General features: G+C 35.8%; 2 protein-coding genes across 5 annotated transcripts; both read left to right on the top strand.

The window, feature by feature from the left end:
- The first annotated feature begins 540 nt into the window (after positions 1-540).
- On the top strand, positions 541-10,123 carry isca1 (iron-sulfur cluster assembly 1). Of its 2 annotated transcripts, NM_001025178.2 has the most exons (4): positions 541-668; positions 6,335-6,388; positions 6,498-6,603; positions 7,970-8,559. In NM_001025178.2, exons 1-4 carry the CDS (start codon positions 588-590, stop codon positions 8,116-8,118), a joined length of 390 nt encoding a protein of 129 aa, NP_001020349.1. In that variant the 5' UTR covers positions 541-587; the 3' UTR covers positions 8,119-8,559. The 2 variants fall into 2 exon arrangements, with proteins under 2 accessions (NP_001020349.1, XP_068077403.1); XM_068221302.2 differs by lacking the exon at positions 6,335-6,388 and having other exon boundaries at positions 568-668; positions 7,970-10,123.
- A 271-nt stretch (positions 10,124-10,394) lies between these two features.
- ccno (cyclin O) lies at positions 10,395-22,813 on the top strand. 3 transcript variants are annotated; one of them, XM_073949696.1, is made up of 4 exons: positions 10,395-10,489; positions 12,572-12,794; positions 15,906-16,091; positions 19,883-22,813. In XM_073949696.1, exons 1-4 carry the CDS (start codon positions 10,422-10,424, stop codon positions 20,408-20,410), a joined length of 1,005 nt encoding a protein of 334 aa, XP_073805797.1. In that variant the 5' UTR covers positions 10,395-10,421; the 3' UTR covers positions 20,411-22,813. The 3 variants fall into 3 exon arrangements, with proteins under 3 accessions (XP_073805797.1, NP_001373739.1, XP_073805798.1); NM_001386810.1 differs by lacking the exon at positions 10,395-10,489 and having other exon boundaries at positions 12,501-12,794; positions 19,883-20,523; XM_073949697.1 differs by lacking the exons at positions 10,395-10,489; positions 12,572-12,794 and adding an exon at positions 14,076-14,449 and having other exon boundaries at positions 15,768-16,091.
- The last annotated feature ends 1,248 nt before the right edge of the window (positions 22,814-24,061 follow it).

Here is a 24,061-nt window from a genome sequence, read left to right as displayed (position 1 = left end):
TGTATTAATCGTCATAAAATAAAGGGCTTGTATCCCTTACAAAATTAATGCACGGTTTAATTTGTGACATAGCACGGTCACGTGGTACAAGTTACTTATCTCGGCGTTAATAACTTTAACCTCTCTTTTAACCAGGTTATCAGTTACAACTAGATAAAGTTTTTTTCAAATCGTAATATATCGATTGCTGGGTCTTTTTAACGTATATGTCACGTATTAATCACAAGAATCCATTGTTTAAACGATTACTTTTGGTGGACATAACGTCAAACTGACTTTTCCACAGCGTTCATGAGACACTGCAAATCAAATAAATTTCCGCAAACTAATATTTACTCTCTTTTTAAATAATAATTTGCTATAATTAATCGACATTAACAAACTATTCTTCATCTGACTTTACGTTGGAATATGTTGCGTAATACAAATACGTTGTCACATGGTGTTAAAACCTGAAATAGCCCTCATTCATAGGCTCTTCTAGCTGTCAATCAAATAATCAACCAATCGCGTGCGTCTATTGAGGCAGGCTTTCCGTGCTTTCCTCTGGTGTTTACATCTAAAAGAAGCGTTTAGGTAACTTCAACATGTCAGCCTCCATCGCACGGGCGACCGTGAGAGCGGTGAGCAGACGGAAAATACTGTCAACAAGAGCCGCTTTAACACTGGTGAGTTCTGACTCCATTTATAATACAATGACGCATCAGAATAAACGTTTATTTCTCATATGCTCGAGGTAGCATACATGACTGATGCGTTTAAACTTAGCCTCAGATCATTATCTGACTAATAATTGGATTATAACATTACGTCGCATTTTCTCAGACGTACAAATGGTGATTCAACTGTAAAACTGTGTTGTTTTCTTAAGGTTGTGTTTTATAAGTTAAATTTGACACTATAGGGTCGGTTTTTCAGCATGTTAGCCGTTAGCAGATGCTTGCACTGACAGGCAGGTTTATCTTAAAGGGATAGTTCACTAAAAAATACAATTACTCACTGTTTACTGACCCTTAAGTGGGTTCAAACATTTATATGTTTATTTATTCTCCTAAACACAAGATAAGATATTTTGAAGAAAGCTGTAACCATTGATTACCACTGTAGGAAAAACAAATACTATGCTAGTCCATTTTTACAGCATTTCAGCATGTCCAGCTTTACAACATTTCTCAAAACATCTTCTCGTGTGTTCGGCAAAAGAAATAAACAGGTTTTGAACAAGTGGAGAGTGAGTAATAACAGAACTTTATTTATTTATTTATTTTTTGGATGAACTGTCCTTTTAATTTTGTTTATGTTTTAAATCTGTACCAGAATGTTCTAGATCTGCTTTTCCAATATTAATGTTAAAGTTGAAGTGGTCTTCTCCACCCATTCCTCAGGCATTCACATGTCTAATCTGCTGTTTGGACAGGCTGTGCTGAATAGCTGAGTTGTTTGGGGTGAAGTTTAGACAGCAGGACTTCACTGATCTTATCCGTGTGTTCTGGGATCAGATATCCGATCTATAATTTGGGTTTGTTTTTTGAAGACTCTGAAACTCTCCAAACTGCATTCCCTTTGTAACAAATCAAGTGTGTACTTGAGTATAAATGGTTTGGGTACTGTGAATATTTATAATGTGTTAAACAGTACATTAAAACTGAAGGGAAATTAGTTAACGCTTTAGTTTAAGTAACATTTCACAACATTTACTACTGGCTTATTACCTGGCTGGTTTTAAGATATTAAAACAGCATTAAAAGTGTAAAATGATCTTATTTTACATCACTTATCCTACCCAATGCCTAAACCTTAATAACTTTGAATAAGTAGCGAATTAGTCAATTATTAAGCCAAAAGTCTTAGTTAATCATTTGTTAATAGCATAGATTTTACATTTAAAAAGTAACATAAATAATGTATATAATGTAAATAAAATCTACAGATCTTTTATTTCTGTATTTTTTTGTTAAATTATTTCATGATTAGTGTGGAGTAGAAGAAATATATATTTGACCTTTTTCTTCCTCTAATTTTAGTATTTTATTATTTAAAAAATTCAATAAAGAGATAAAAAAATTGAGAAGTAAATAAAAAATGAGTTTAGAGATGAACAAAACACCTGACCAATCAGAGCCCAGAGTAGGTTCATGTGACCAAACACAGCCAACTAGGCAACATCTGACCAATCAGAGCACAGCAGGTTCATCTGACCAATCACCACAAACTTAACCACAACAGAGTTGTGACATCTGACCAATCAAAACAAACTGGGCAACATCAGGGGTCCGTTCTTCGTACGTGGATTACTCAGTTAGCTGGATTTGGATATTGACGATTTGACACGATCCAGGATCGTTTCGTTCTTCAAAGCTGATCCGAGAGTTGTTGTCATAGCAACAGTTCTGCTAGCTCAAACCTGATCGGAAGCAGGTTCAATTCAAATAAACAGGATTAGATCGGCTTAGTTCAAGCAAAGATAATACAGAAAGTATGTTCCGAATTCTGATATTTTCTTACAGTAGTAGTTATATACACTTGGGAAAATGGTACATATTTTTAAACTATAAATATGAAGTTATAGTTATTAATAAAATAAATAAAGTTATACATATTAATAAAACTTATGCAATCTGCACCCTCGAAATGAAAGTACAAAGACTGCCACCTGGTGGTGCAAAGAGAAAACTTATTGATATGAACTTTTTAGATCGCTTCAGTACAAATTGTGTATAATAGAAATGCACAATATGTGACTTTTTTAAAGTAATAATACATTTATGCAGTCATAAACATGTATTGACAGTTAATATGACAGTGATTTGATGCTTCACAAAAGTTGCAGACGCCTTTACCAATATGAAAATGCTTTTGTAAACAACCAGTTATTCTTTACACCGATTAAAAAAAATAAAACGGCTTCTATAATAAAGAAAATCTTTTCTAAATGTAGAACTAAATACATTGATTTGGATTGAAATACATGATGAATACTCTTGACACATGAAAGTGTAAAGCCTGCAGCTCACAACAAATGTGGAAGGTTATTGCGTGTCATATTTAACAAACGGTTTACTGCTAATTTGATGTCATTTTGCTCACATGGATAATTGAATATTAATCAGATGATGTCATTACGCTGCTGTGCCATCAGCCAATAGTTGCATTGCTGATCATGATCTCGAGGATCGATAGATCTGTCCTTCACAACACATGCAGCGATCTCAGATCAGTTTATCCAGACATTCTAATCTGATTCGCAAACTTGTTTGATGAACCAAATTAGCGAGAGATCCGTTATCAAGATTAAAAGATCCAGGATCTGCCAAATCATCTTAGATCATTTAAGCGAGGTACGAAGAACGGACCCCAGATCGACCATGGCTCGTTATTATATGTATATATAATTCTGCTGTAATCTCTCGCTGTGCATTTCAAACATGGCGGCTCTTTTGTTTTCATCCTGGCTTGTTGTGTAAGCGAATGACGTATCTCTGTAAACCAATAGCCTTCTAGCTCCGCCTTTTGATACCCTTTCTTGTATTTGGTACTCTTTCAAAAGGGTGCCGAAAAAGTGGTACGATTCAGTTCGGTATGCTTTTGACAGTGGAAATGGCCATAAAAGCGTACTGTACCGTACCACTCAGTGGAAACGGGCCATTTATGACATGCATGATGTCATTGAGGAGGAAATGAAAACATAAACAAACAGTAGCCTTTGTGCTCATGTTTGTAAACAGAGGAGCTGCTGTGCTCTGAATGGTCAAGGTCACAGATCATTCAACTCTGCATGGATTGTAAAAATAGCAATATGTTGGTCTTTCTGTCTGAACTCGTGAAGCATTTCAGATATAGTGTTGCTTGTCGTTATTTTATAGTAATACTGTTCAGGGTTCAACGCTAAGGATTTTTTTCTACTGGCCCGATCGGACCAGTGGTTCAGATTTTTACTTGCCCTGCCAATATTGTCACTGTCCCCACCAAAAAAAAGTTAATAGCTATTTCTTAGCCACAAATAAAAAAAAAATGTCAAAATGTTTGTAAATCTAGAATTTAAATATTTAAAAAATGTTAATAAAGTGTTTTGCAAACAAAAGTAGCAAAATGTGCAGGTATTTTTTTGCAAAACAAAAGATGACTGACCTGCCAAACTAACGGCAAACTGTACAAAATATCACTTCATTTTTTTTAGTCGTGGTGTACCCTCGTAAAAGTCTGGTTCCAAGACGTTATAGACAAATGTTTTCGTTTAGCATCATCACTCGATGTTGCCGCCATGTTGCTGTCTCTTAGCTGTACTGGTTGTTATGGAAAAAAAATAACATGCTCACAACATCCAATCAGATAAGAGCAACCGAGAAGGTAGCATTTGAAGGCTTAAAAACACAAATGGTTTCTGTATTCTGTCTGTATTTGCAAGCAATTGACAAATAGTCACAGGCAAATTAAACTAATAGTGACAGGGCATTAGTGGCCCAATCGGGCCAGTAACGATCCTGTCTACTGTCCCGAGCATCTCACACGCTGGCCCCGGGCCATCGTGCAGTCCTTATTGTTGAGCCCTGCTGTTTTCGTACTGTTTCTTCAGCATGCCCTGCATTCGTGTGTTGTGGTCTGCTATTGTCAGTGGACTCCCAAACATCTTATTTCCAGTTATTTATAGCCTCTTCCCTTGTAAAACAGAACATGGTCACATGCTAGTCTCCTGGATCATGTCATCCATTAGAGAAGAGTTCATATTCAGTCACCCACAAATGCACACACTTCTCATCTGCTAATTCTTTGAGGTGTTGTGTGCTGCTCAAGCTGAAATATCTTCTTGACGTCAGTAGAGCAGGAAGGTGTTAGCTGTGCTTGTCAGATCGAGTGTGTTTGCTTTCTTCTGCTTCAATTGGTTGGAGTCTTCTAGACATCTTCAATTCAGTATTCAGTTGATTTATTTAGTACAGATTTTCAGTGGTTGAAATGAAATGACATGTTCTTACAAAAGTTTCCTTATTGTGGTATTTGAAAATGTTCCTACAGCAGGTTTGCATCCATCCAAAGTCAAAAAACACTTTAATTTGTTCGTAATCTCCATTGCAGCATCACAGTGTCTGAAACAGGTCATTTAATAATCAGGTTTTCTCTAAACTCCGCCTTTCTGTGAGCCAACTCTGCTCTTATTGGCTCAGTTATTTGTGATAAATCAGATGACCCTACTCTGCTCTGATTGGTCAGATGTTGCCCAGTTAGTTTTGATTGGTCAGATAATCCTACTCTGCTCTGATTGGTCAGATGTTGTTAAGTTTGTTTTGATTGGTCATATCATCCTACCCTGGCTCTGATTGGTCAGATGTAGCCCAGTTTGTTTTGATTGGTCTGATAATCCTACTCTGCTCGTATTGGTCAGATATTAAGTTTGTTTTGATTAGTCATATCATCCTACCCTGGCTCTGATTGGTCAGATGTAGCCCAGTTTGTTTTGATTGGTCAGATAATCCTACTCTGCTCGTATTGGTCAGATATTAATTTTGTTTTGATTAGTCATACCATCCTACTCTGGCTCTGATTGTTCAGATGTAGCCCAGTTTGTTTTGATTGGTCAGATGAGCATACTCTGCTCTGATTTGTCAGATGTTGCCCAGTTTGTTTTAAATGGTCAGGTGTTTTTACTCTGCTTTAATTGGTTAGATCACCCTACGCTGCGCTCTGATTAGTCAGATCACCCTACTCTGCTCTGATTGGTTAGATGTATTTAAGTTTGTTGTGATTGGTCAGATCACACTTTTCTGTGCTCTGATTGGTCAGATCATCATACTCTGCGTTCTGATTGGTCAGGTCACGCACGCTACTCTGGCTTTGATTCGTCAGAGGTTGCCTAGATTGTTTTGATTGGTCAGATGACCCTACTCTCCTCTGATTGGTCGGATGTTGCCCAGTTTGTTTTGATTGGTCAGATCACCCTACTCTGTGATCTGATTGGTCAGGTGTTCCCAGTTTGTTGTGATTGGTCAGATGACCCTTCTCTGCTGTGATTGGTCAAAAGTTCCCAGTTTGTTGTGGTTGGTCACATGACCCTACTCTGCTCTGTTGGTCAGATATATCCCATTTTGTTGTGATTGGTCAGAAGACCCTACTTTGCTCTGATTGGTCAGATGGCTCAGTCATTTGTGATTGGTCAGATGACCCTACTTTGCTCTGATTGGTCACATGGCTCGGTCAGTTGTGACTGGTCAGATAACCTTACTCTGCTCTGATTAGTAACAACTTCTAGTCAAGAATTCAATGTTACATTCTCAAAAGATCAGTTGATTAAAGCATTTATGCAAATTAGATGTAATTTACAATGTGCTTTCTTCATTTACAGACGCCTTCAGCTGTAAATAAAGTCAAACAGCTTTTAGATAATAAACCAGAATATGTGAGTATTGTTATTATTATTTGTATTAGTCATGAACATCTGTTGTTGCAATGAAACATTATTTCCCCATCTCATTTTCTGAATGCTACGTTTTCTCATCTTCAAACAGATTGGCCTGAAGGTTGGTGTCCGAACCCGAGGATGCAATGGCCTCACGTACACACTAGACTACACGAAAAATAAAGAGCAGTCAGATGAGGAGGTGTTACAGGACGGTGAGCAAACACATCACAACATCCCGACTTTGCAAGTGTTCGGGGTTAATTATGTTTATTTTGTAAAGTTTGACTCTCTCATTGTCAGTGATGCTACATTTATTTGATTAAAAATACCGTTTTGCTTTATTCAATTCAGTTTATCTTAATTTTAATAGCGATTTTACTATGTAGATTGTGTCAGAGCAGCTTCACATAGAAGTTCTAGTAGATTGAGACTGTCAGTCCAGATTTAAGAATTGAAGATCAGTTTAGTTCAGTGTGGTTTATTATTCACTGCTGAAAGTCCAAACACTAAAGAGCAAATCCATCAATGCACAGCTCCACAAGTCCCAAACCAAGCAAGCCAGTGGTGACAGTGGAGAAACAAACTTCCCCAATTGACCAAAGTGAAGGAAAAAAAACCTTGAGAGAAACCAGGCTCAGTTGGGCACGACCATTTTTCCTCTGGCCAAACGTCTTGTGCAGAGCTGTAGTCTAGGTGTCGAAGGCTGGGCAAGGTTGGACGTCCATCGTGAAGAAGCTGCAGGTGTGATTAGGTCACTGCCGGGTGTTCAGGCTGGCCTACGAGATCAATGCAGAGACTCGTCAGTCACTGGAGTCTTTCAGGAATCAGTCTCATGCTCTCCACTCCTACATGACCGCCACAGCATCTGCACAGGATACGGCCTGGTCCAGGATTATGGAGACCTCTAGATGTCCTCTGTGGTTGGCATCATCTCTTCACGGGACTTGGATCACATTAATGGCGCTGCACAATCTCTAGAGGCATTGGGAATTATATTTTAATTATTTAATCTAGTTTAATTAATTTAATTTAAATAATTTAAATGTAATTTTCGAGAATTTATTTATATTATAATTAAATTATTAGATAATTGTGTAAAAAATATGCTTTTATTCATCTATTTGTAATTTATTATTATTATTATTATTATTATTATTATTATTATTATTATTATATTTACTTAATTAATTTTTTAGTTTTATTTTACTTTAATACACATTAAAAGTTCCTAAAATCAATAAAGACAGTGTTTTTAAAAAAAATGTGTACAAAATAAAAGTATGTATGTGCATAACATTTGTGTACTGTGTATATTTCCATTTATTTCTGGTTATGCATTGCATTATGGGATCTTGATCTCTGCTTTGTTGACTTTTAATATTGAAAATTAAAACATAAAGGCAATATATCAGTTGTTGAGCTATTAAAAATGGCCTGTTTTCAATGTTTTCAACATCAGAACTTGTTTAAAGAAGTCAAGGTCACATTGTGCAATTTAAAAGCTGAAATAAATGCACATTTAACCATTTTGAACATGTATATTGTGTAATTTGGACCTGTTTATCTGCATTTCTCCAGGCGTGAGGGTGTTCATTGAGAAGAAGGCTCAGCTGACGCTCCTCGGCACAGAGATGGACTTCGTGGAGACTAAGCTCTCCAGCGAGTTTGTGTTCAACAATCCCAACATCAAGGGCACGTGTGGCTGCGGAGAGAGCTTCAACATATGATTCAGGACGCCCGTGCGAACACCAATCATGGGTAAAACGCTCCCATACAAACATCCATCCTGAAGACTCGTGGGTAAAAGAGACTGATGCTTTAGTGGCCTGTTTGGGCATCTTTTCCTGTGCAGCGTCCAGATTGCACAACATCCACTGATAGAGGGTCATTCGCATAATAATGATCATTTTGCTTGTACACAGTTTATTTATGTGCAGCTCAGAGGGGAACTGCACTCCATATTAAGAGTTTAATCTGTGCAAAGAAAGTGCTGTACCTGTCCAGTCGCACTGATGTGTATTTATGTTTAATAAACGTGACATAACGCCTCAACATGCATAAGAAATGTGCATTTGTTATTTTTCGGGTTACGTTTGGTGGATTGTTGACCAGCGTTACAGTCTGCAAGTCAAACTTAGGAGACAGTAAGATTTGTTAATGCTGTAAAATTAAAAAAAAGGCATTTCTGCTCTCCAAGGCTGCATTTATTAGATCAGAAATACAGTATAACTTGTGAAATATTATTATGATTTGAAAAAACTCTCTTCATATTGAATGTAGCTTCAGATTTAATTAATTCTTGCGGTTCAAAGCTGAATTTTCTCATCAGTCTTCAGTGTCACATGATCATTCAGAAGTCCTTATAATGTCAGGACTGTTATGGTCAGTTATTATTGGTGCAAAATCATTAATAGTGATTTGTCTTGCTTTATAGTATTGTGGAAACTGTGATACTTTTCACTTCTAAATGAAATAGAAATAAAAGCTTTATTTCAAAATAAAAGCTTTTATTTCCAATCAATTTTTTAATAATTTTTTTAAATAAAAGTTTTAATAAATAACTGTTTTTATTTGCGATTTTATTGGACAATAAATCCAAATAAAAGCTTTTATTTGCAGTCTTTTTTCAAATGAAAAGTTATTTGCAATTTGTTTTTCAAAATAAAAGCTTTTAATGGCAATTTATTGTTTAAAATAAAAGCTTTTATCTGCAATCTTTTCTAAATAAGTTATTTCCATGCTTTTGTTAACAAAATAAAAGCTTTTAATTATGAAATCTTTTTCAAAATAAAAAGCTGTTATTTGCAATCCTTTCAAAATAAAAGGTTTTGTTTTTTTCAAACTAAAAGCTGTTATTTGCAATACTTTTTAAATAAAAGCTTTTTTGCAATCCCCTTTTCCCACAATAGCTTTTATTTGAAACCTTTTTTTTAAATAAAAGCTTTTAATTGCAATTTGTTGTTCAAAATATTTTTTTTATTTGCAATCTCTTTTCAAAATAAAAGCTTTTATTTCCAATTTATTTAAAATAAAGCTTGTATTTGAAATGCTTTTATTTGCAATCCTTTTTTTCAAAATAAAAGGTTTTGCAATCTATTTTTCAAAATAAGGTTTTGCAATCTCTTTTTTTTACATTATTAATGTATTTACTTGAAAGCTTCAACAATTTATTGCAATAAATAAAAAAAATCTATTGTATTTTATCAGTTTCATCAAACTGTTAATGTTTTTTTCTTGAGCATGTCATGATAATAGTATATTTGTATACAATATGATATTTATACATATGTGTATAATAGGATTGTGACGCTGAAGACTAATGCTTTAAACTACAATAATTAAAAGAAGATTCAGATTAAATAAAATAACTTTTTATAATTTCACAGTTTTTACTGAATGTTCTATTTTATAAACGCAGCTTTTGTGAGCAGAATAAGCTCAAATATAAATTATAAGAATAGTACGTATTAATTCTAAACTTGTATAGCAGTGTTTGTGCTATTAAAAGAACAGATGGACGCTGATTAAGATATGATCTTCGCACTTTTTGACCACCACTTGCTTTTTACCCATAATTCCCAGAGGAAGTGCAGCACAGGAATTGATGCCGCTTGCAGAAATTGTACTTAATTGACTTGAACTTGTATTAGTGTATGAATGTGTATATAACAATGTAAATCCCTTCCACTGTCTTTTAACGCACAAATAAACTTTCATTCTACCTGAGCAAAAGTGATTCAGTTGCCTTTATTGACCTGAATGTGGCGCTGTTTTGCAATGTGCTGTGGGTATTAACATTACCATCCATTCTTTGACCATAAACAAGTTTTTAAAGGAAATAATTAATACTTGATGGAAAATTTGTCCAATTATTAATCTAAATTGCACAACAAACAAACAAACAAACAAACAAACAAACAAACCAGTTTCATTTGAATTCACAGCACTGATTGTGTACTAGTTAATAATATTCATTCATTCATTTTCCTTCCGCTTAGTCCCTTTATTCATCAGTGGTCGCCACAGTGGAATGAACCGCCAACTTTTCCAGCATATGCTTTACACAGCGGATGCTCTTCCAGCTGTAACCCAATACTGGTAAACACCCATACACTCATTCACATTCACACAGAAACACACACACTGGTTAGTTTAGTTTATTAAATTCCCCTATAGCGCATGTGTTTGGACTGTGGAGGAAACCGGAGCGACCGGAGGAAACCCACGCCAACACGGGGAGAACATGCACACTCCACACAGAAATGCCAACTTGAATGACAGGACTCGAACCAGAAACCTTCCTGCTGTGAAGCGACAGTGCTAATCACTGAGCCACCGTATCGCCCAGCCTGCTTTTAATTGCTTGTAATTGTTTTCAAACCACTATCAATCAATTATTAGTGCGACCAAACAATGCCAGACAGACCCAGATAAAGCAGCACATTAGAGTCTCAGTGTTTTTAGTGCGATCATTTCCAAGTTTCAATAGTGAGTGGTTTATGTTTGTGCCTCATATATCAGTCTTCCTTAAATATGCTGCTTGAAAGAATTGCAGCTTTAATAACAACTTGCCATAATATACAATGCACTGCTTTTTCTGCCCACTCCCACCACTATATTAATATATGAACGGAGCTGGTGGGAGTGAACTGTTGTGTCTGAATGAGCTCCTGACGGGAAGAAGGAAGGGGAGGGGGGGGTCTGCTTTGTTCTGCTTTTCTTTTTGGATATAACTTCCTCTTGCTTTATTTTTATTTTGTCACTTTTCTCTTACTCTGTCATTCATTTTGAACGTATTATTTTTCGCTTCATTATTTTTGTTTGTGTTTTATAGAAGAGCTTTAGGTTTTTAATTCACATTATCTAAACAAGATCTGAACAATTGTAATAATCTAGTGCTGGTGTATCTTATTTCATATATATATATATACACACACACATTCATGTATGTGGGCGGAGTAATACACAGAGGTGATGAGACCTTTGTTTGATGTTACTGGCAAAATATCGCACCGGCTATCAGCCAATTAGATTAAAGAACCAGACAGAACTGTTGTGTGTATACACACACACACACTCATCGGCCACTTTATTAGGTACACCTGTCCAACTTCTCTTCAATGCAAATTTTTAATCAGCCAATCACATGGCAGCAACTCAATGCATTTAGGCATTTAGACATGGTCAAGACGATCTGCTGCAGTTCAAACTGAGCATGAGAATGGGGAAGAAAGTGGATTTAGGTGCCAGACGGGCTGGTCTGAGTATTTCAGAAACAACATGAAATCATGGATCCATCCTGCCTTGTATCAGTGGTTCAGGCTGCTGGTGGTGGTGTAATGGTGTGGGGGATATTTCCTGGGCACACTTTGGGCCCATTAGTACCAACTAAGCATCATGTCAACGCCACAGCCTGAGTATTGTTGCTGACCATGTCCATCCCTTCATGACCACAGTGTCCTCATCTTCTGATGGCTACTTCCAGCAGAATAAAGCGCCATGTCATAAAGTGTGAATCATCTCAGACTGGTTTCTTGAACATGACAATGAGTTCACTGTACTCAAATGGCCTCCACAGTCACCAGATCCTCAATCCAATAGAGCTCCTTGGGGATGTGGTGGAACGGGTGATTCACATCATGGATGTGCAGCCGACAAATATGCAGCAACTGCTTGATGCTATCAAGTCAATACGGAGCAAAATCTCTAAGGAATATCTTTTAAGTTCCTTGTTGAATCTCTTGCCACGAAGGATTAAAGCATTGAAGGCAAAAGGTGGTCTAACACGGTACTAGTAGGGTGTACCTAATAAAGTGGCCGGTAAGTGTATATTATATATTAGAACAACCTTTTATTTTATTAATCTTTGCCCAGCTCTAATAAAAATAATGAATCCAAAGCTCTGATCTATTTTATCTTACAGAGTCTCGCCCTAATTATATTAAGGATTTTTATAGTATTGTTTACATATTTTTAATGAAGTGACGCCACGCAAAAGCGCCACCTGCCGCCCCCGCGAGACTGTTGTCATGGTTCCCAGTGTCGCGGGCAGAATGGCGCCCTTCAATGAGCGCTAAAACACCCGGGAAGAAGCCGTTTACAAGCCATAATTCAGCAGACAACACTGCAGTCCCAAAACACAGCCCGACATGACGCTGATAATGTGCGCAAACCCTCCAGTTTAACAACAGAGAGCTTCCAGAACGGCACAGAAATGTCTTCTCCTTCACCTTCTTCTACGCTGAGTGACTCTGGCTTTGAAGACGAGCTCCTCTGTTCTCCAGTCAGGTGTGCATCAGACTCACAGGTGTGTGATTATGAAGACTCGGAGACCTGCTTCATCATCCAGAGACTCAATCAACAGCAGTTTCTGGCGCTCAACTGCCTCTCAAGACAACCGCAGGTCAGATAAACATAAGTTTTGACCGACTCAATCCTTATTTTCTTATTTTAAATCTTTTTAATTCTCAGTGTAAACATCCATTTCTGATTTAGGATGAGGACTAGCATTACAGAGGATAATAATGACAAGTGCTTACGCTTATTTTAGTGGAAAAAACAGTGTTTTCACTGTTTCTATTCCCAAATTCTTAAATAAATAATAAATATTTCTGAGTATAAGCACTCTTTATACTGCTTTAGGATATATGGAGGATGATAATGATTAGCTCTTATGCTTTCTTGAGTGGATAAACAGTATTTTTGACCGTTTTGATTCTTATATTCTTAATTTAACTTAGCTTAAACACTCTTTATTCTGCTTTAGGTTGAGGACTTGCATTACAGAGGATAATAATGATTAGCTCTTATGCTTTTTTAGTGGAAAAACAGTATTTTTGACCATTTCTATCCTTAAATTCCTAATTAAATTTCTTTATATCAGTATTAACATTCTTTATTCTGCTTTAGGATATACAGAGGACAATAATAATTAGCTCTTACACTTTCTTTAGTGGAAAAACAGTATTTTTGACCATTTCTATCCTTAAATTTTTAATTAAATGTCTTTGTCTCAGTATTAACACTATTTAAACTGCTTTAGGATATATGGAGGATGATAATGATTAGCTCTTATGCTTTCTTGAGTGGATAAACAGTATTTCTGACCGTTTTGATTCTTATATTCTTAATTTAACTTAGCTTAAACACTCTTTATTCTGCTTTAGGTTGAGGACTAGCATTACAGAGGATAGTAATGATTAGCTCTTACGGTTTCTTTAGTGGAAAAACAGTGTTTGTAGCCATTTCTATTCTCAAATGTCTTTCCTTAGTTATCTGTATTCAAATAAAATACATTCAATTGACAGCAATGTAATTTAATTAAATTATTTAAAGAGATAGTTCGTCTAAAATAAAAATTACTGCCTTTTTTATTTCGTCATTTGAGTTTTTCCTTCTGTTAAACACAAAAGATGATATTTTGAATGGGAGTATGGACGTATTATTATTATGTAAGTATTTTTTGAGTTTTTATATCTTTATTAGAAACTCAAACAGGTGTTAAACACGCTTTATTCTCCTTTAGGATGAAGACTAGTAATAGAGAACATGATAAAGACTAGCTCTCATGCGTTCTTTAGTGGAGAAACAGTATTTTTGACCGTTTCGATTTTTAATTTAACCTATTATAAACACTCTTTTTACTTCTTTAGGATGAGGACTAGCATTACAGAGGACAATAAGGATTAGCTCTTATGCTTTTTTAGTGGAAAAACAGTATTTTTGACCATTTCTATCTCTAAATTCCTAATTAAATTTCTTTATCTCAGTATTAACATTCTTTATTCTGCTTTAGGATATACAGAGGACAATAATGATTAGCTCTTATGCTTTCTTTAATTTCGTTTATTTATTTAAAGAGATAGTTCATATCAAAAGAATATTATCCCATCATTTATTCTGTCATTTAAGTTTTTTCCTCCTCTGTTGAACACAAAAGAAGATCATTTAAAGCATGCTGGCTGCTAACATTCTTCAAAATATCTTCTCATGTTCAACAGTGGATAGAATCTCAGACAGGTTTAAAACACACTTTATTCTGCTTAAGGATGAAGACTAGTAATACAGAAGATGATCATAATTAGCTTTCGTTAGTGGAAAAAACACTATTTTTGATTGTTTCTGTCCCTAAATTCTTAATTAAATTTCTTTAACCCAGTATAAACACTTTTTATACTGTTTTAGGACGAAGCATTTTACAGAGGACAATAACGATGAACTTTTACGCTTTCTTTACTGGAGAAATAATATTTTTGACCACTTAAATTCTTAATTAAATTTTCTTTAACTCTCAGTAACTCTCTTTATACTGCTTTAGGGCAGGGATTCTCAACCCTTTTCACTTCAAGCCCCACCTTTTTTTCCAAAGGCCCAAACTGATTGTCTAGAGAAAATGCTTATTTTAAAGCTTTATTTATTAGCAAAACATTACTTTTGCCTTCTATTATTCTTTTGTTTTTCTACGTTTTTTAAAATAAAATGCATGTGCATGTTTGTGTATATACAGTTGAAGTCAGAATTATTCGCCCCCTTTGAATTTTTTTCTTCTATTTTAAATATTTCCCAAATGATGTTTGACAGAGCAAGGAAATTTTCACAGTATGTCTGATAATCGTTTTTCTTCTGGGGAAAGTCTTATTTGTTTTTTTCGAGCAGAATAAAAGCAGTTTTTAATTTTTTACACACCATTTTAGGGACAAAATTATTAGCCCCTTTAAGCTAATTTTTTTCCCGATGGTCTACAGAACAAACCATCATTATATAATAACTTGCCTAATTACCCTAACCTGCCTAGTTAACCTAATTAACCTAGTTAAGCCTTTAAATGTCACTTTAAGCTGTATAGAAGTGTCTTGAAAAATATCTAGTCAAATATTATTTACTGTCATCATGGCAAAGAGTCAATAAATCAGTTATTAGAGATGAGTTATTAAAACTATTATGTTTAGAAATGTGTTGAAAAAAATCTTCTCTCCGTTAAACAGAAATTAGGGAAAAAAATAAACAGGGGGGCGAATAATTCAGGGGAGCTAATAATTCTGACTACAACTATATATATATATAGTGGTTTGGTTTGTAGCTGGACATTACTGGAGTTCGCTGACAGGAATAGTGAACAGCTGTTCACTACTGAAACTCCACCTAGTCTTGCTAGATCCTCTTGTACGGACGTGCGTCTGTTAAAAAACACTTACAAGACGTTAATTTGGGCAATTATGTGGATATTTCAGAATACACACAAAGAGAACATGCATAGTCTAGTTTGTGAATCAACTGACTTGCGTGGCTCTGATACAGGATGAGTCGCAGATGTGTCGAATACCACACAAATATTGTATTATTACTCTCTGAAACTGACCCTTTTAGGCTTTGATAGTGCTGTTTTGGTGACTGTCGCTTTAAATGCAAATGAATTTGTGCTCTTTCAATCGTTCTGTCTTCAAACCCCTTATAAAAGTGATTTTAGCACAATAGGTCCCCTTTAAAGTAACTTCTGTAATGCTGCTCCTTGTAGATTACAGCAGAGGCTCGCAGTAAGCTGGTCAGCTGGCTGATCGCTGTGCGCAGACAGCTCAGTCTGTCGTTTGAGTCCTGCTGTCTGGCTGTGAACATCATGGACCGCTTCTTGATCACTACATCAGTAGCTGCAGACTGTTTCCAGTTACTGGGAGTGACGTCTTTACTCATCGCCACTAAACAGGTACGGGACAGAGCTATCGTTTGCTTGCTTTCATCACAGTAGTGTTCAATCAAGAGTTTTTTTTGTTGTTGTTAATATTAGCTGTTAGGTGTTGGCTTGGGAAAAAGAAGTGCACTTAAAGGGATAGTTCACCCAAAACATGAAATCTTTTTTCCTTCAATTTTTTTTTTATTGCTTAAAGAACAATTTAGAACAATACAAAAAGAAATGGAGAAAAAAAATATACACACACAAAGAAAATAATAATAATAATAATAAAAATAAAATGTCAGGGGTATACAGATCAAAACATGTACACCACAATGTGTATATAAACATACTAACAGAAAAGGGCCTTGAGAAATTACAAGATTTGAAGGTTTCAAGTAAAAAAGCGGTTTTAATGGCTTTTTATTAGTGCTTTGCTTTATGATGTTTGTATAGTGTTTTAATTCAATTAGTATAGCAGGAAAAAATGGTTTTTGATTATTAAATTTGCATCTGTGAATATGGTTTTTTCCTTCAATTGTACCAAACCAGTTAGAGTTTCTTTCTTCTGTTGAACACAAAAGCAGATATTTTAAAGAAAGCTGAAAATCGGTAACCATTGACTTCTATAGTATTTGTTTTTCCTACTATTGAAGTCAATGGTTACAGGTTTATAGCATTCTTAAAAATATCTGCTTTTTCGTTTAACAGAAGAAGGAAACTCTTTAAAGTGATAGTTAATCCAAAAATGAAAAAAGTACTCACTTTGAGGGGGTAATAAACTGTTATGCGTTTCTTTTTTTAAAAACATAGGTACACAATAATGTACATAATGGGATATATATCTACACAGACTTTTAATTACAGTCAGCCAGCCTCAGTGCTTCCGGTGAATTGCCTTTCCATTATAAAATTGCCACATTTAAGGTCTGTTTTCTTTAAAAACCAGTGATCTTCACCGCCTGATTGATATACTATATAAAGTGTGTCTCAGACCGGACAAGAAGCCCTGCATTAAATTCCATTTTCCCCCGCCATGTCTTTAAAATATGACAGTTTATTTTACCCCTGAATTTTTAATGGAATTTCTGCGCTTGCTTTACAACAGGGCTAGCAGTTACACAATCTTTCATCTCGCTTTACACTTGAACAACTAAATGAATGCTTATGTCTATTTACCTGATTGTATTTTAATTACATTACAACATCTATGCTTTCACCGGATGTTTAGCATTGGCTGAAAAACACTAGCTGTGCATATAACCTATTAGCTGATAATCCATCACCATTAGATCATTCAAGTTGTATGCTTTGTTTTCTTGAACAAGAAATATATCTTGTCATTCAAGCGCTATAGCAAGCTGCTGGAATGCTGAAACAATAAGTTTGACTCTCATATGGATGCTTCAACAGAACAGAATAGGCCTTAAAATGGAGCCCTGGGGAACGCCACCATTCTAAACAATTCACTTTCATTGTAAGAGCATAAAGTCAGTGGTTACTGGTTTTAAGCAAATTTTAGTATATTATCTTTTCTGACTTAAATGGGTTTGCAACAAGTGGAGAATAAAAAAAATTATGACAGAATTTAAATTTTTGGATGAACTATTCCAATAAATGTATTGTATAGTGTATAGTTTGCATCTTCTTCTCGTGTTGCCGTGGGTTTCCTCTGTGTGCTCCGGTTTGTATAAATGTATAACAGACATACACATTTAAATGTCTTTTTAAATGCCTTTAAATGTCACTTTAAGCTGTATAGAAGTGTCTTAGAATATATCTAGTAAAATATTATTTACTGTCATCATGGCAAAGATCAAACAAATCAGCAATTAAAGATGAGTTATTGAAACTATTATGTTTAGAAATGTGCTAAAAATTTCTCCGTTAAACATATTGGGGAAAGAATAAACAGGTGGGCTATTAAATCTGATTTCAACTGTATACATGCACATATACACACACACACATTATATATATATATATATATATATATATATATATATATATATATATATATATATATATATATATATATATATATATATATATATATATATATATATATGAGCAATTCCGTGCAAATGTCAACCTTGCCATAAAAAAATTAAGTTTTCACCAAAATACGGAAACCATTTCTGGGTTTTTTGTGTGAGCAAGTATTTTACAGTAATTTAAAAATACTCAAAAATGCATCGGTTAATGTTTTCAAACTATTCTATTTGATTTGCCAAAGTCACACAAGGGGCAATTTCACATCTGTCACATCCAAAACAGAAAGACGTCACATCCATAACGACACTTTTACCTCATAAATGTGAAAATATTAAACAAAATAAACCCAATCATTGTTGTTTTATAGAGAGCCGACTCTTATCCTTTTGATTAGCATTGTTTTTTTTTTTGGGTTGTGCAGTTTAATTCACAGAATTTCTACAAAGTGTGTCGTAGACTGTAAACATGCAGACTTTTTTTGTCACATCCATAACGCATGTTTATTTCCCTCATTTAAAGTATAAAACATGCTTACAGATTGATATTTTTCTGGTCCCTTAACTCTGTGGTTAGTTGTTCTGTAAAATATAAACCGATAATTCAATATAATGTTAACATATGCATTCTATGTGAATTTATGTTTTGAGTTTTTACTGCAAATGTCACATCCATAACCCTGGAATTGCTCATATATATATATATATATATATATATATATATATATATATATATATATATATATATATTTATTTATATATTTATTTATTTATTTATATGCATATGCTCATGTGTGGATGTCAAAAGAATTTATATTATGTAATGTAGGAGATGAATCTTGAAAACAATACATTGAATAAAAAACATGTACAACCAACTCCAGACTGACTTATTTCAGCAGTATTAACATGTTACACATTTACACAGTGCATGAGTTAAACAAAGCCTGTTGCACTCCTTTAAGATATTCATCCATGTACTTACAGAAATAGTAAAGATCCAGGTTCCCTCTCATCAAATATTTATTACATCGCATATTTATTATACATTTAGATATTATACATGCATTTAAACATTTATTACTATATATGTTAGCTCCCTTATATCTCTTATCGTTTTAAATATAAGAGCATACGCTATGATAAAGGTACATTTCGCACATATGTAAACAGCCTTTCCTAAACTATGCTAACGTATGGATCGTCACCCACCCTCGCAAATAAAAACGCAATTTTTGAGGAAAAACGCATATCCTTTATTAAGTTTAGAGTGTGGAGCGATAGAATGTCGGTCCACAAGATAATAAACATCCGCTGTAAATGGTAATTGTTAGCAAAGTTTTCAGAGAGGTAGTGAAAACTATAGCGTATATGACTCCACTGCTTCGGCCGGAAGTGTGGATACGCAACTATCGCTTAACCGGATGTGCATGCGACCGTCTGTTAAAAAGGCCTAGTGGATGCTGCACACTGGTGGTGGTGTGAAGAGACCCCCCCCCCTCCCCCCTCATGATTGTGAAGCACTTTGGGTGTATGGCTATACAGAATAAATGTGCTGTATAAATGCACATTACATTACACTAATCCACAGCCTGTGCATACAGTTCTCTTCAACGGCCTGAGGGTGAGTAACGTAAAAAAGTAAAAAAGCAAAGTAATTCATTAAATGTTTCCTTTTTGGATGAAATATCTCTTTAAATGCATTATTTCCAAAATAACTACTGTTTTTTCCTCAAATAAGTGTGTTTATTTTTCACTAGGGTAGTGCACAGCTCTCAGTTGCCGTGATGATAATTAGCACAGTCTTTTAATGAGATGCTTGTGTTTTTCCAGGTTGAAGTGTATTCTCCACGCATCACCCAGCTTCTGTCGCTCTGCTGCAATTCGTTTTCCCGAGAACAGCTCTGTAATCTCGAGTGCCTGATTCTTCTCAGACTCAATTTCAGACTGGCTGCGCCCACGCTTGCTTTCTTCCTGGACTACTTCACCAGTCGCTTTACTGGACACCAGACTGGCGAATTCATCAGCGCGCAGAATGCGCATCTACATAAAGAGCCCAGTTCTGCTGAGAACAAGTGGAGATGGTTGGCCTGCAAAGTCTGTGAACTGAGTCTGGCCGACTACACGTTCAACAAATACATGCCTTCGGTGATCGCGCAGTGTGCGTTAAAACTAGCCAAAGACCTGCTGAAGACACAATCAGTGCAAAACTCAGAGGATAACACTGGAGCAAGCAAGATGTTATGCTGTGAAGAAGAGGCACCGCTTACCTGCGAAAATCAGCTTTTGTTTCAGCAGTGCATGGAGGATCTGAAACTGTTGGTTTCTCTTAATCAAGAAGCAGTCCAGGACACCCGATGAATGAAGCATGATTATTTTTGATAACACTTTTTAGTATTAGTTACTCTGTTTACTAACATGAACAATGAACAATATATTTAGTATTTGTTCATGTTAGGGGGTGACACGGTGGCTCAGTGGTTAGCACTGTCGCCTCACAGCAAGAAGGTCGCTTGTTCAAGCCCCGGCTGGGCCAGTGGCGTTTCTGTGTGGGGAAAAAAATCCCTCCAAATTTCACGATACAGGACTCTGCAGTCCTTCACTGACTCGATAGGTGCAGATAATAGTGTCAAACAACTGTGTGTATGGAAAATCCTGTCGCAAAATGCGGCAAAAATTCTACGCGATTGTAATAGTGATTAAGATACCTAAGCTGCACTTCAATAATCTCACTGAAATCGGCTCAATCCAAGCATCTTAATATGATTTTTGTTTAGTTCGATTATGACTTTAGTCAGATTAAGGTCATTAAAAATGGCTGTTTACATGCTAGACTCATGATCATTGTATTGTTCATTCATTCATTCATTCATTCATTTTCTTGTCGGCTTAGTCCCTTTATTAATCTGGGGTTGCCACAGCGGGATGAACCGCCAACTTATCCAGCAAGATTTTACGCAGCGGATACCCTTCCAGCCGCAACCCATCTCTGGGAAACATCCACACACACACACAGTTTGCATCTTCTCCTCGTATTGCCGTGGGTTTCCTCTGTGTGCTCCGGTTTCCCCCTCAGTCCAAACACAAGCGCTATAGGGGAATTGAACTAAACTGGCCGTAGTGTAAATGTGCGTGAGTGTGTATTGGTGTTCTCCAGTACTTTATAGCTCATTTTCCTTTGGCTTAGTCTCTATTTCAGAGATCTCCACAGCGGAATGAACCGACAACTATGCCAGCATATGTTTTACACAGGGGATGCCGATCCAGCCACCACCCAGTACCCTAACTCTTACACTACTGTCTACCTAACCACAACCCTAACACCTAACCCTAACCACTAACCCCCAACAGCTAACCTAGTCCCTAACCCCAACCCTTACCCAAACCTTAACACCTAACCTAACCTAAATGTTACGGGTCCCGGCCGCGGAACTCGTAGGCAGATTAAAGTGCCTGAATTATCAGGAGAAACAAAATCACAAGAAAACTTCAGTGTCTTTCCTCAGGAGCAGCTTAGTAGCATCTGTTTATTAACAGTCATAGTATAGCAAACATATCCTCACAAATCATGTTTCATTTTATCAAACGCACAGTTTTGTTCTCTTTTTTACAACAATGAAGTCTTCAAATACTTATACACTCTGTACTCTCATTAACACATATAAATATTATACCTTCTGTATATTTATCAGTAGCACACAGATTACACTTTAAATCCTTTGTCAATCATCTATTTCATTTTTCTTTCTTTGTAAATACCTCTGTATATTACCATTTAACATAAGACTACTAAACTCACTGAACAGTCATGCGTCTGTTATTTGTATCATTTAAATTGTAACAGTTACAATTGACACCAATTACCAATGTTACTCTCTACTCTCATAAACTTTATACATTAACAAATATACCACTAATATATACAAATAATAAGTCACTTTCTGTTTAATTATCACATACTGAGTATAATACATATCATTTACTGGGAAGTCAGTTGTAAACTCAGCCCAACTGTCATTTTACTGGTACTTTCATCTGAATCACTCCTCTGAATTAACAACTGTAAATATGCTATTCACTTTAAAAAAACACATAGGAAATGTGTACTCACATGTTTTTACATGAATTATAATAAACATATTGAGTTTTTTTTATGAAACATACCTGAATTATCAGGAGAAACAAAATCACAAGAAAACTTCAGTGTCTTTCCTCAGGAGCAGCTTAGTAGCATCTGAAGTAAACACAACAAGTATCGCCATGGTAACCCACGGCGCATACTTTCTCAACTGTTGATGTTATTTTGTTTCAAACCCAGTCATTAGTAGTGATAATAAATGACTTTTACAGTATATACATAAATAAATAGATACATTAATGACAAAACAAACATTACTACTGTGGATACACAATGGTGTATCACATAAACTTAACCCTAAGCCCAACCCTTACCCTAACTCTAACACCTAACCTTAACCCTAACCACTAACCTAAACCTTAACCCTTATCCTGACCACTCTTCTAACCCTAACACCTAACCTTAACCCTAACCACTTACCCCAACCTAACCTTAATTTTAACCCTAACCTAACCCCTAAGCCTCTAAGACTAACCCCTAACTCTAATCCTTAACATGATTGTACATACACACTCATTCACACACACACTCATACACTACGGCCAATTAAGTTTATTGGTTCACCTATAGCGCATGGGTTTGGACTGTGGGGGAAACTGGAGCACTCGGAGGAAACCCATGCCAACATGGGGAGAACATGCAAACTCTACACAGAAACACCAACTGACCCAGCCGAGACTCGAACCAGCGACCTTCTCACTCTCTTTTTCCTTTAATACAAAATTTTGAGTGGAAGGGTGGATTTACTGATTAACACATGGAACACAGCAGTATTTGTGCCGGACATTATTTATGCATTAGAAAGGTTTTATTTTAAATGTGTATGTAGAAATAAACCACTAGAATATAATTCATTCATTCATTCATTTTCTTTTCGGCTTAGTCCCTTTATTAATCAGGGGTCACCACAGCGGAATGAACCGCCAATTTTCCGGCATATGTTTTACCCAGCGGATGCTCTTCCAGCTGCAACCCACTACTGGGAAACACTCATTCACACACTCATACACCATTAAACCATTAAACCATTAAACACTCATACACTATTTAGTTTCTTCAATTCCCCTATATTGCATGTGTTTGGACTTGTGGGGGAAACCGGAGCTCCCGAAGGAAACCCACGCCAACACAGAGAGAACATGCAAACTCCACATAGAAATGCCAACTGGCCCAGATTAAAAATAAAAAACTCTTCATAAAAAAAGACTTGAACAGACAAACAAAGTAAACACAATGATTTAAGACAAAAGAAAGGTAATCCAGAATCAAAATACAGGCGAAACTAAGGCTTAAATACACTAGGAACTAAAGAAACATGGGAGTTGAAGACCACAATATACGTCTAGATGCCATCTAGTCTCCCTCATGGACACTGCAGCCTAGACTTATGACACTTTTACTCGGGAATTGTTACTTTAGATATGGTTTTCAATACTAATCCCATGCGACTATGCCTAAAGATGACGTGTATTTGTGATGATTGGGATGCAGCTCAACACACGATTCATCAAAAAATCTACTTTTATCCAAATAATCAACTAGAAGTCAAGTTATTATTTGTTTCTCTTACAACTGGGATCGACGACAAGACTTCTGTCAGGTGTATTTGTGTACACACAGCCGCCACATATTTTGCTGCAGGCCATGTGAGTGGCTTCATGTGTTACACAAGTCGGTTAGTCAGCACAGACAGGGCGTGGAGGAAATTAAGTGAACTTAAATAACTAAATGTAACAGACTATGATTATGTACTGTAGGAAAAATAAAAAACATTATGCTAATTTGTTACACAGACATGAACATATTCAAGCGTGTGAGGTTTTGAATTTGCCGGCCTGTCATTGGCTGCTCATGTTAAGGGGGTGTGGCTTCAA

The sequence above is a fragment of the Danio rerio genome, chromosome 5 (assembly GCF_049306965.1).
Source record: "Danio rerio strain Tuebingen ecotype United States chromosome 5, GRCz12tu, whole genome shotgun sequence".
NCBI lineage: Eukaryota > Metazoa > Chordata > Actinopteri > Cypriniformes > Danionidae > Danio > Danio rerio.
This window is presented reverse-complemented; position numbering and strand designations above follow the sequence as displayed.

Bases quoted from the DNA above. Each gene is read 5' to 3' on its own strand.
- isca1 (NM_001025178.2), top strand. From the start codon at position 588: ATGTCAGCCTCCATCGCACGGGCGACCGTGAGAGCGGTGAGCAGACGG. The intron at 669-6,334 runs GTGAGTTCTGAC...CTTCATTTACAG, and splicing joins CAAGAGCCGCTTTAACACTG to ACGCCTTCAGCTGTAAATAA. The intron at 6,604-7,969 runs GTGAGCAAACAC...GCATTTCTCCAG, and splicing joins TGAGGAGGTGTTACAGGACG to GCGTGAGGGTGTTCATTGAG.
- ccno (XM_073949696.1), top strand. From the start codon at position 10,422: ATGAACCGCCAACTTTTCCAGCATATGCTTTACACAGCGGATGCTCTT. The intron at 10,490-12,571 runs GTAAACACCCAT...CAAACCCTCCAG, and splicing joins CCAGCTGTAACCCAATACTG to TTTAACAACAGAGAGCTTCC. The intron at 16,092-19,882 runs GTACGGGACAGA...GTGTTTTTCCAG, and splicing joins TACTCATCGCCACTAAACAG to GTTGAAGTGTATTCTCCACG.